The 12,833-nt window shown below is 40.3% G+C and overlaps 1 protein-coding gene across 2 annotated transcripts; it reads left to right on the top strand.

Moving 5' to 3' along the window:
- The first annotated feature begins 1,502 nt into the window (after positions 1-1,502).
- Positions 1,503-4,947, top strand: LOC112200086 (F-box/kelch-repeat protein At3g23880). 2 transcript variants are annotated; one of them, XM_024341102.2, is made up of 3 exons: positions 1,503-1,538; positions 1,657-2,867; positions 4,606-4,947. In XM_024341102.2, the coding sequence occupies exon 2, from the start codon at positions 1,708-1,710 to the stop codon at positions 2,857-2,859; it is 1,152 nt and encodes a 383-aa protein (XP_024196870.1). In that variant the 5' UTR covers positions 1,503-1,538; positions 1,657-1,707; the 3' UTR covers positions 2,860-2,867; positions 4,606-4,947. The 2 variants fall into 2 exon arrangements, with proteins under 2 accessions (XP_024196870.1, XP_040373786.1); XM_040517852.1 differs by lacking the exon at positions 1,503-1,538 and having other exon boundaries at positions 1,632-2,867.
- Positions 4,948-12,833: the final 7,886 nt, after the last annotated feature.

The raw sequence follows: 12,833 nt of genomic DNA, 5'->3' as shown, positions 1-12,833 counted from the left end.
TGAGATTATTTTGATGTGTGGGACACGTCGTTGATTTAATTGAATTATCATGAAATTCTCCGAGTATTGTTGGGAATCGTACTCATGATTTCATTTGCAAGATTTTGGGGAAGCTTTATGAATTTACTGGTTTTTGAATGTCTTTATTCGCCATACTTGGGTTGCTTTACTTTAGTTCTCCTCCTCATGTGAGTTGCAGTCGAGGTTCCTCCTCACTGACTTTGTGTTTGTGGGTTGAAGTAAAGGATAGAGCCTGAGAGGCTCCGACCCCTTTGTCGTATGGTGATTTCGTCTTCCCCATACTCTACTATGACTTAAATAGCGGGGCTACTCCGATTTTACTTAACCAGCGGGGCTGGTCTGTTTTTATGAGTTTTCTGTGTTAAAGAAATATGTTTTACAAAGGTTGCATGCATCGAGGTTTTATAAATAATTCAAACTGTGGGAAAGTATAAATTGTTCCCTTATTTCATTTATTACAATTATTTATTTTTGTCCACTCACACTAACACGTTTTACAATACTTTCCCCTGGGCCCTTAGGTTTCAAATGCCCAGTTTGCAGGCTAGATTAGTTGAGGTCGGGCGTACATGGAGTCGAGGCATAGTCAACAGCACAGCTTCCACGTATTCATCTTATTTTTATTTTACTTGTTTACTTTGTGGATTAGGATTGCTCTGATAACATGTGGAATTAATGTTATTAAGTTGAGACTTGTATTTTGTGAAATTGGAGATGTTGTGATTTGAGGAGTAAGGTGGCTCCAGGAGTTGAGGATGATGTTTGATGTTAGGGGTGTAATTGTTTTTCTACAGGTTAAAGGTAATCCATTTTTTGGGAAGTTTCGCCAAATTTTAGGTAGAATTTATTCTAAGGTAGATCCTGCAAGGCTACTTCGCATTTCACCCTGAAATTCGGGACATGTCCTGTCACAATCCCAGCCAATCCCATGTAACAAACACGCCTTTAGGGATTCGCCTCGACTCTCTTTTTTTTTTTTTTTTTGGGGTAAGAAAAGAACTTACAACCAAACTAAAAAACAACTAAAACTCTAAAAGAGGCTATAAGGCATCCATTAAGCCTATCAAAAAAAGCAGCAGCAGCCATGGCATTGGGAAGATCATGGCTCTAGATAAGACTTGCACCAAGATTATAACCCATTTTCGCTAAGGTATCAACAACAAAGTTGACTTCTCTAGAGATGTGATTAAAACTCGATATCTCCAAAACATGTAGAAAACTTTCTAATGTATCCAATGAGAAACTTGAGCCTCCAAAGAATAGAAAATTGACCAGGTAATGGAATTGACAAGGGTTTATGAGACACCTTCCACTTTGAACTTTTTTTTACACCATTTCGTTAGGCTTGACAAAGACCATCACGAAGAGCAAGACTTTCAGCGTGTAAGACGTTAATAACACAAAAAAATTTTCAGCTTGCTACTAAAGAAGTACCATTAGAATCTCCGATAATAAAACGGAGAGCAGCTTTGTTGCTGCGGATGACAGCGCCTTGACTCTGTTTATACGATTATCCGGTAAAATATTTTAAGAAAAGATTCTGACAAATATCCCTGATAATTGGTATTATTTATACTAAAATTTTCACTGCTTATTTTCTTTCCCCTTCTACCTCTGATCTCTTATCTACTACAGTACTACTCAGGTACGCAGCGAAGGGTCGTTTTCTTTCATCGTAAATCATCGATGAAGAAAACCAAAGTTTCCCACAGCCACCGAACATCCAACACTGACATCCCTCCAAACCAAGAAGACGAAGTAGAAGAAGAGCATCACATTCTCCGACTGCCAAACCGCATAGTGCTGGAGTTCTTCTGCAAAATCCCAACGAAATGGCTCGCCCAATGCAAGTGTGTATGCAAGTCTTGGCGCCGGTTGCTTTCCGACCCTCATTTCACCAAAAGCCTCCTTTCACGAACACCCAGTTACCTTCTGCTCCGAGACACTTGTTATCTCAAGAGCCTCGTCATCTTCGACTTCGAAAAGGCATCCGACAGAAATATGTTCGAGTTCTGGGACAGGCCGAAAACCGAAGACGACTGCTTGACCAAGCTTTCTGGAGACCGCAATGCTCTCATTTCTGGCCAGGTCATCGGTTCATGCAATGGCTTCCTCTGCATATACAATGACTGGCCTAACCCTTGGCGTCTTTACATTTACAATCCCATTACTGGTGAGTCTCTGACTCTTCCAACGCCTGAAATGAAATGCTCCTTTTTGTGTGGCTTAGGGTATAGTCCTATCAGTGATGTGTACAAAGTAGTCATGTTTAAGTATCCGAGTGAAGGTCCTAATAATAAAAGGGAGGTGAAGGTCATGACCGTTGGCTCTGGGGTTTGGAGAACCATTGGGGATTTGCGGTTTAATGTTTTGGGGGATGCTGATACAAATGGGGTGTATCTTAATGGATTTCTTCACTGGATTGGTGAGTCTTGCACAGATTCGGTTTCGATATTTGCCTTTGATGTCGAAAATGAGTGCTTCCAAGAGTTGCCACCGCATCCTAGTGCTTTAAAAATCAAAAATATTGAAATCTTCAATGGTTGGCTGTCCATATTTCTTCGCAGAAGAGGTGTCATCAGTGTTTGGGTCATGAAGGATTATGGTGTTGAGGGGTCTTGGACCAAAGAGCTTGAAATTGAAAAGGCAAGTGATTCTCGAATCTTGATGTCTACAAACAAGGGGCCAGTGTTGATGTTACGTGATTGGGAAATTCACACTTATGATCTTGGAACAAAGAGGTATAAATGGGTTCCTGTCAATGGATTACCATTAGTGTTTCAAGAAATTGCACATACTCCAAGCTTTGTTTTGCTGAAAGACATCATCAAGGGTTAGAACCAAAGGTAATATATTCTAAACAAAAGTTCAATGAGCACTTTTATGTTTCATGCTATGTGCAAATTCAAAATTCAAGTCATTTAATTACTGAATACTGATGGGTCGCTTTGGTGCAATTATGTTTACTTTGCCAACTAATTGCAGATAATTTATCTTGGTCTTAACTTGTCTCCCTTCAATTTTGATTACTTCTTTTTTCCCAGTTTTGTTAGTCCTGAGATAAGTGGCAAGCCCCTTCTAAATTTTGTGCTGTAGGAGAGTTGGCTATTCCCATTCTCTTTTAAATCAGACGCTGGTGTGTATCACTAATATGTTTAGTTGGACTATCATCTTTTTCGTCTTATGATACTAACTCATGGATATTTGTACTTATGATATTTATATTATTAATCACTGATACTTCAAAATAATATTATATTTTTGTTTTGTGTCTGTATTATGGAAGTTGACTCAGCCAAAAAGACTTTCATTTGCCAGGTTCTAGCCAAATATCGTAAACTCAAAAGTTAAAAAGATTCTTCTTTTTTTAAATTTTTTTTTACCAATATTTGAACAATGGACTGGTTGATAATTCTACTCAAGGGAATGTGAAACTTACCAGCATTGCTTCAATTTCTATATTTATTTTGAGCACCTGTTCTATTGAGAAGATGATTAACTATTAGTTAGAAGTATTTTAAGTATCGAGGTCTTGGTCATGCTATAGTTGCTGTGATGTTTTTCCGTTGCAAAAGCTTGTAGATTTAGATTATGTTTAGGTACACTGGTTTGTTATTTTCACTAGTTTGCTATGATGTTAGATTTGGTGTAAATCTAGCAGTTTTGAGGCAGGAATGAAGCATTTGTGATGTGCATTGATTTATCCTTTTAGCTAATATTTTGGGTATTTTGGGATCCAAAGAAATCTCAATCAGTAGGAAGTAGGTGAGCTTGTAGCATTCTCCTTTCAGATTTAGATATGAGATTTGGAGGCTGGAGTCTTTCTTTTGGAGATTTTTCTTGTAAATCTTTTTCAAAGCTTTTGTTAGGGATCTCTATTTTTCTTTTAACATGTTCCCTTGTAAGGAATGCTAAAAGTACTCTCGTCTAGAGTGTCAGTTAGTTATCAGGTAGTTCAGAGAAGGTGAATGTCGTGTTATCTTTTCCGCACTGGTTTCTTATGTGTAAGGATGCTGGAGAAAGTAATGATAAATTTTTCCTTTAGTGATCAGTTTCCTAATATTTATGGATACATATATATAGGGAAGCGAGTTTAAAATGGGATTCTCTTGTTTTATGTAATTCATTACTTCTCTTGGAGTAAAAATAAGGGCTGTGGATTTTGGGAAATGTGGTCTGTTGACAATCTTCTGGGTTATGTGCATACAAAGGAATAGCCGAATAGGAGGGCATTTGATAATGGGATGGATCAGATGGTAGATCAGTAATGAGAGTGTCTGTTTTGGGCTTCATTGTGGGCCATTGTATCTATAGATTTCAGGAAGTCTTTTTCTGCTGGTTCTATAGTTTTTGCCTTCTTCATTGTTATGTATAGTTTTTGTATCTTTAATAATAGTTTCGTTTCTCATAAGAGAAAAAAAAAAAAAAGTTTTATGCATTGGTAAATTTTGTCATAGTGATAATGATATTGCCATAGTTTCAAGGGAGAGACCCTGTGTTAGTGATGTTATGCAGTTTGCATTCATGTTATGGGTCGGTGATTTTCTCTTATTAACTACTGCAAATTGTTTAATCTGATTTCAGGAATTGATGTGCTATACTGAGGCATCTAATGAGCTTCAGAAGAAACATTACGCTGTCAACTCAATATTCTGTGGGACAAGAACTATCATTGAAGCTTCAACAAAAGTTATCTTGTTCCTTTTGCTTCTTTTGTTACGGTTTACCCTCCCTTTCTTGTTTAGGCCTTTGCTATTAGGAGGGTCCTCCGTGCTCTGAGTTATTTTGCCTTTTAAGATGTTGAATCCTACCTCTACTACGAATGAATTAATTCTATTTTTACAAGTTTCGTTCTTTTTCATGTTACAGAATAACTGCTAATTTATTTGATTCTATTGTTGGTAATGGTTTTTTTTGGTAGGATTGGAACTAGGGGTCATCATGGTCAGACTAGGGCCGACCCTACTCTAAATTTTAGAGCTTAGGGTCGGGTCGGGTAGGGCCGAGCCTAATCAAAGTCAACAAAATTAAGGGCCATAGCTTAGATATGCTAAGCTTTATCCACTCGAAAGGCCCAAGCCGCTAGGGCTGAAATGGTCGGGTCGGGCTGGCCTTCGGATAAGGCCAAATTGGGCCGAAAAGGGCCTTATTTTGTTTAACAAAAAGAAATACATGTTTTAGGGAAACGATATTTGAGAGCGAATTGATAATAGGGACCTCTTTACATAGAGGATTACAATGCATAGAATCTGAATTGTACAAGGAAAGGCAATCATACAATGAATGAATATCTCTAAGATATTCTTCGGGATTCTCTCTAATTAAAACTCTATTACCACTAGGTCAAGTAACCTAGAGTTTAGGCTAGACACACAAATAGAGATTGACTTGAACACTCCTCTTTGTGTCGCCTAAACGTGGTGCTCCTCTCGTTTCCTCATTAAAAACCTTGCCGAGTAACAAAAACCCAATGAGACAAAATTAACCTCGGTCGAAGGGGAAAAATAGCACAACACACCATTCACATTTCGAGACCATACATGTAGACATCTCCCCCTGATGTCTACATCTCCCCCAGATGACTACGGTCATGGGAGATCGGATAACTTCCGTAAACGATGCTACCAACACAGGAATTTAGGCAATGACTTAGTGAGCAAGTCTGCCACACTGTCCTCAGATTGAATCTAGTTCAAATTGAACTTAAGGAGAGTCTGTTGTTGCTGATTATGCTTGGTGTTGTCGCTTTTGATTTAGCCTTTGCTTCATTTGTTCAAAGCAAGCATTATTATCCTAAATGCTCATAGACTCATCTGTGGTAGACTTCAAACCACAATTGTTTTGAACATACGTAATTATGGATCCAATCCATAAACATTCACGAACCATTTCGTGAAGAGAAATAATCTCTGCATGGTTCAAAGATATAGCGACTAAGGTCTGTTCTGTAGACCTCCAAGATATCACAGTTTTTCCCATGGTGAACACTTAACCAGTTTGGGAATGACCTATGTATGGGTCAGAGAGATACCCAATATCAGCAAAACCTTCCAAAACACATGTCGTTTTGGGATGGGGATAGTCGAAGCAGACCAGTGTTGGAGGCAATCCAGGTGTGTGATGGGTCCGAATTCATCATCTTTCTGTAGGAATGGAACAAACCTATATCAATTGTACATCTCAAGTACCAAAAGATGTATTTTACACCAATCAAATGGCGTCGCGTTGGCGTAAAGTTATACCTTAGCTAACAAGTTCACTGCAAATGAGACGTCCGGTCCTGTGCATTGAACTAAGTAAAATAATGCGCCTATTGTACTGAAGTAAGGCACTCCTGCCTCTAGCACATCTTCGTCATCACCCTTTGAATGAAGAGGATCCTTTTTAGGATCAAGACTACGGACTATCACGGGGGTGCTTGGAGGCTTGACCTTGTCAAAATGCCTAAGCATCTATCAACACGATGCTCAAGTTCCAAACCGAAACATAATCGTGTTCTCCCAAAATCCTTCATCTCAAACTCGGATTTCAATTCTTCAGCGGTTTTCCTTAACTCTTTAAGGGCTTCCAATGAATATCATGTCCAACATGAACCGCGATAGAATCCGAAACTTGTTATGGAAATGCGTGGACATATCCCTTCCCAATCAAGTAGTCATTTTAGTGAGCGTTTCAATCTTATTGTAAACACACTCCGTGGTCTAGAGCCACTTGACTTAGGTAAATGAAGTTCACTATGAACCTTCATGTATATTCCGTATCTAGATTCCCATAGACATACGTAGTGACCACATTTGTAAGCTGCATAATCAGTTATTCAGAAACTACCAAACTAACAGGGTAGTGGAGTGCAATGGCATCCATTATGAGAGAATATCTCTCATCATAGTCGATTCCAGGGTGTTTTGTGAGAAGCCTTGCGCCATAAGGTGAGATTGTCATCTCTTTTTCTCATCACGCTTTCTATCGAAGACCCATTAGTCAACAGGTTTTATGTTAGGAGGTGTTGGCATCAATGGCTCAAAAACCTTCCTCTTTGTTAGAGAATCCAACTTAACATGGATCGCATTTTTTCATTTAGGCCAAATCTCTCTACGTTGGCATTCATTCATCAACGAAGCATGGTTTGATATCATCGGACTCAACAAACTCATGAACAATGAAATGCGCAACTACATCAACAATTATGGTGAAGTTTATATCCCACGTCTCATGTACACTAGTGTAATTTTCATAGAGCTCTATATTCTTAGGAATAGGTTCTAACGTTGAGGCGTCCCCCAACGATAACCCTAACCCGGAAGATTCTCATGAGACGGATTTTGAGTCTTGATAATCAAAGGATTGAAATGTGCCAAAGTGTCCTTCGAACTCACAGGCCTCCCACGCATCCTAGCTGAGGCCATGGCCTGTAACGCCAAAGTGCCACTCTCTTTGGCGTTGGCGCCATGCCTATCTCCATGTAGGGTGGCGCTATGTTCTCTCGTAGGGACGTCCTTTCTTACAGGCTTGTTTGCAGCATATTTGTGTGATCTCATCACTTTAACAGGGATCGAGATGAGACATAGTGGGGACAGGCCACGACAATTCCTGTCATTCCTGCTGAACATCCGTGTTCTTATCTCCCCCTAACGACGGGAAGACTGTCTCATCAAAGTGACAACTCGCAAATCTAACGGTAATGAGATCGCCTTGCAAGGGCATTAAGTGGCGGATGATTGTTGGAGTCTTAAATCCAACGTAGTTGCATATTCATCTGTAATTGTAAGGACCCATGAGAGAGCGTTGTGGCGGCACAATTGGCACATAAATGGCTCACTCAAATGTGCATAAGTACAAAATACTTGTACCCAGTCACTAGCTGTAACACAAAGTTACATTGAGTGACGGTAGGTCGTAGACGAATTAGCATAGCTGCATGCAATATTGCATCACCCCAAGCGGATATAAGGAGATTGGTGCGCATTACCAATGTCCGGACTACCATCGTAGTCGTTTCCTCTATACCATTTGGTTGTGTATGTAAGAATATGATGTCTAACATCAGTCCCATTGCAATAACCAACGAAAGTCTTCGATGTAAACTCGCTAGCATCGTCAAGTCCAATTGACGGAATTAGGATGATCGGGGGAGTGAGCCCGTTGTCATATGATATTTGCTAGGAGTGTAGTATAAGCAGCATAACAAGTGGACAATGGCATAACACGTGACCATCGTGTTTATGTATCAACCAACATCATGAGATATTTAAAAGTCTGTAAGTTGGTTGAACTAGTCCACAGAATCCCCACGGATTCTATGAAAGAACATAATGAGTATTTTAATATCCTTTGCATAGGACGGTTTCAGTCCTAATTTCCCTAAGGAACGGGCTTTGTAAAATGAGCAAGAGGATTTAGAAGCAATCAATAGAAATTTTGGTTAGGCCTAAGCGTCTGAAATGTTATTTGAAGCAAATTGGTGATTGCAGCATCACCTGGGGCGCCATCACCATGATGGACGCTATACATGGTGTCATGGATAGGGACTGTGCCAGCCCTAGGCTGGTGGTGGACGGAGGCGTTGCCCTAGGCAGCAGCGTCAGTCACACTTAGTCCAGAGATCAACTTTTGATTCATGCTTCATTTCGCTCGATAGAAAAGATGTCCATGTGAAATATTTAGTAGACGGATCATCATACCATGACCAGGATAACCTATCCTGTCGTGACAAAGCCAATATATGTCTAAATCCAAGAGATCTTCTCTCATAACTTTATTAGATTTAATAGCTCGAATAGTGACATAAAGTCCACTAGAGAGACACATAAACTTCTCTAAGATGCGCCTTTATTCGCAATCATTAGACGTATTGCAAAGGAACTCATTTCCGTTCTCTACATGCGTTTTCGCATGGAATCCATTGGCAATTCATAGGTACAATTTGCCCTAGGAGCGTAGAGAGTTTTTACGACAGTAATCAGGGTGCTATTTAGCAGGGGGAACTTGGGCTATTTCATGTCCTTGAATTAATATTAATGACCTAGCCATCGTAGTCACAAAAGTAATATGCTCAGAATCAAAATTGAGTCATCATGAGAAGAACTCGAAATTTTATTCATAAGCCAACGGAGTTACATCATTGTCTCTTTGACCAAAGAAAATCTAATCCTAAATGCTAGCTAATGCAAAACAATGGTAGTCGTCTAACTTCTTTAAGTAATTCCAAAATAAATGTGACCAGGTGAGTAGAGAGATGTCGGTGGAGCAAGGCTCGCTTAAGTAACACTAATCTCATAATCTTCCTAGACATCACACTTACTTTGGGGTGAGCTTACTTTGAAGAAAGACTAAACCATTGGCATTTACTACAAAGTATATGGCAATTGCCTATTACATCTCTTGGAAAAGTAAAGACTTAAACAGAATTGGCGATCTATTGATCCCAGTCAGATTTGTAGTCTTCAATCCTTCTCTCTAGATCATCTTCTTGATCTTCTTGTTCCACATAGTGGGCTTCTCTTGCTTCACAATATGCTTTGTATGCGGTGACAAGTTTTTCACGAGCTCTACAAATGTGTGCCCAATGATCAGACACTCCACATTGAGAACATACATCTCTTTGCTCAATCTCCATTGATTGAGGAGCTTTGAAAGCCTCATTTAGATGGCTCTTAGTGTTGGTGGCGCCACCAACAAGGCCAGAGGCGTTGCCTCCATCTCTCTTTCCACGTTGACATCTTCGGTTCCGTGTTTGCCTATTTTGGCGGTTACCTTCCCAAGTAGAGCGATTATATGGACTAGAACGTCCAAATATATTCCTAAGATTAGGGTTTCGCTCTTGTCGCCCTCTCTTTAGAGCGCGACTATAATTGGATTCTGAAATATGCTATGTTCCCACGGATCTCGAATTATAGTTCTTTACAAGGATGTTGTCATGCTTTTCAGCGACATTCATAGCTCCAATGAGCTCATGAAACCTTATGATCCGTCTTGCAGTAACATCGATTCGATAGTTCTTAGCAACCATCAATGCAAAGACAGGGAAGGTAGAGAGAGTCTTCTCAATCAACATCGCATTTGTGATCTCTTTACCACAAGAATTCTATTAAGGATTTAATGCGAAGTGCTTCCGAGTTGTAGTCAAGAACTAACTTGAAATCACAGAAGTGAAGACTATGCCATCTCACTTCTAGGTCAAGAAGCAGGGAGTCACGGACGTTGCCAAATCTTTCTTCGAGTGAGACCCACAGCCTTCTGGGTTCTTCTTCATTCATACACTCGTACTGGAGCGAATCATCCATATGACGAGTCATTAGGGTGATGGTTTTCGCCTTATTTGCCTCTAACGCTGCTCTATTGATTCCAAAGCTTGAGCTTGCTCAATAGTTAACATGTCCTGGCTAGGCTCGAGAATCATATTTAGGATTCCATCGGCCTTGAGATGCTGACAGACATCACGAACCTACCTGTGATATCCAGAGCCAGTTGTTCCCAATGGAGTAAAGTCCAATTTGTTCAGGTTACTCATCCTGAAAGAGAACAATAAAAATGGTTAGTTTCGGAGCGTAAAAGGCTACCATGAAAACATATAAAATTCCTGAGCGTAATCGCTTCCAAGAAATTAGGAATTTCTGAGCGTAATTGCTTCCAAGAAATTAAGTTCCAAGAGGTATTGGATTAGATCGAAACAATGACTTAAGTGGTCGATCATAGATTCTCTACAAACTCTAAGTTTAGAGATCTCAACAAGCTCTAAGCTTGAAGTGAGCACGAACGCCCACAGTTCGGCTTAATTTGGTCTCTTTTATGATGAAGAAAAGGGGTAGAAGAAGGGAGGTTTCAAGTCCCCGAGAAAAGAAGAGAAAACAATTTTAAAAAAAAATTCAAAAACGGGAACTAAAAGAACCTTAAAAGCATACCTCAAAAGTGTCAAAAATTTGCCAGAAAAGTCACAAGAAAGTTGACGGAATTTGGTCGCCGGAGGTGGCCTACGATGGTCGCTGGCTGGGGCTGCTGAGATGCTGCCGAGTGCTGTCGAGAGCTACCGAGGGCCTGCGCTGGTGCTGCCGAGTGCTGTCGACAGATGCTGCCGAGGGCCTGCGCTGGTGCTGCGGAAGGTCTGCACGCAGGTACTACCGAGGGTGTTGGGCGAGGCAGTTTAGGAAGTGCCGGAAAAGTCCCGGGAATTTCGTCACCGGAGGTGGCTGGAAAACAGTGGTGGAAGCTGGCCGGAGCTGCTGCAAGGCTGTTGAGATGCTGCTGAGTGCTGTAGGGAGGTGCTGCCGAGTGCTGCCATGAGCTGCCGAGGGCCTGCGCTGGTGCTGCGAAGGGTCTGCTCGCAGGTACTACCGAGGGTGCTGGGCGAGGCGGTTTAGGGGTCTGCTTGAAATTCCGGCCACCGGTTCAGTCAGTTTTCTGGTGAAGAATTCCAGAGTTAGGATTCCGGTGCTGGCCAAATATGAGGGTGGAAGGTGACCTGGAAGTATGCGAACCGGGCAGAGATTGTTTTTATTTTCTATAGGCCGGTTCGAAGCTTTTCTGGCCGATTCTGGTGACGTCGCCGGCGGTTCTAGGCTCTTGGGATCGAGAGCTTCAAGGTGTGCTTAAGGGGCCAAAAGGGTTTCAAGGTTTTGTATTCGGATTTAGGGGTTTTAGCTATTAGGGTTAGGGCGTCGTGTTGATAACATGTTTTAGGGAAACGATATTTGAGAGAGAATTGATGTGTGTTCTCATTGATAATAGGGGACTCTTTATATAGAGGATTACAATGCATAGAATCTGAATTGTACAAGGAAATGTAATCATACAATGAATGGATATCTCTAAGATATTCTCCGAGATTCTCTCTAATTAAAACCCTATTATCACTTGGTCAAGTAACCTAGAATTTGGGCCAGACACACAAATAGGGATTTTCTTGAACAATACATTATTTTTACTTTTTTTTCTTATCAAAATGTAACTCAATGGTTATATAGGTAATCCAAGAATTTTTTTTTTAATTATATTTAATAGGGTAGTTCTAGTTAGACCTCTAAATTTGATATTTGGACCTTCAACTTTTTTTAATTATTAATAGATTTGGTCTACTCATTTCATTCATAACCCCTTTATATAGGGATAGGATTACAACGGAAATATCAATTACATTGATGATACTAAATGCTGATTGAGCTGTGATTTGTAATTGCTTGATTCCCTCTTTGTCTGTTTCTTTGACGAAGACACACAATATGTTTTTCCTTTAACACTCCCCCTTGTGCCAAGTCAAAGACTAAATGGTGCATAAGTTGTTGCCTCACTAAAAACGTTGCCAAGTAACAATAAAAACCCTGTGGGACAAAAATACACCTTGGTCGAAGGAAAAGAGCACAACGCACCTTCTACATTTAAGAATAACATGTGTGTGTTAGACTCCCCCTGACGTCTACATCTCCCCCTGATCATTACATTAATCAAGTGAGCTTGGAAAGTCTTCGCATTCCTATGCTTTTCACATGTTTCTCAAATGTGTCCTTGGGCAATGATTTGGTGAACAAATCTGCCACATTCTCCTAAGACCTTTCTTGATTCACTTGAATCTTGAGGAGGGTCTGTTGTTGCTGATTATAGAACAACTTTGGCGATATGTGTTTTGTGTTATCACCCTTAATATAACCTAGCTTCATCTGTTCGATGCAAGGTGCATTGTGTTCATAAATGCAAGTAGGCTCTTCAGTGGTAGAACTCAAACCACTAATCCCTCGAATATGTGCAATGATAGTTCTTAACCATACACACTCACGAACCGCCTCATGTACAACAATAATCTCTGAGTGGTTCGAGAAAGT

The sequence above is a fragment of the Rosa chinensis genome, chromosome 4 (assembly GCF_002994745.2).
Source record: "Rosa chinensis cultivar Old Blush chromosome 4, RchiOBHm-V2, whole genome shotgun sequence".
NCBI lineage: Eukaryota > Viridiplantae > Streptophyta > Magnoliopsida > Rosales > Rosaceae > Rosa > Rosa chinensis.
The sequence above is the reverse complement of the archived record's forward strand: the minus strand, read 5'-3'. Positions and strand labels throughout refer to the sequence as shown.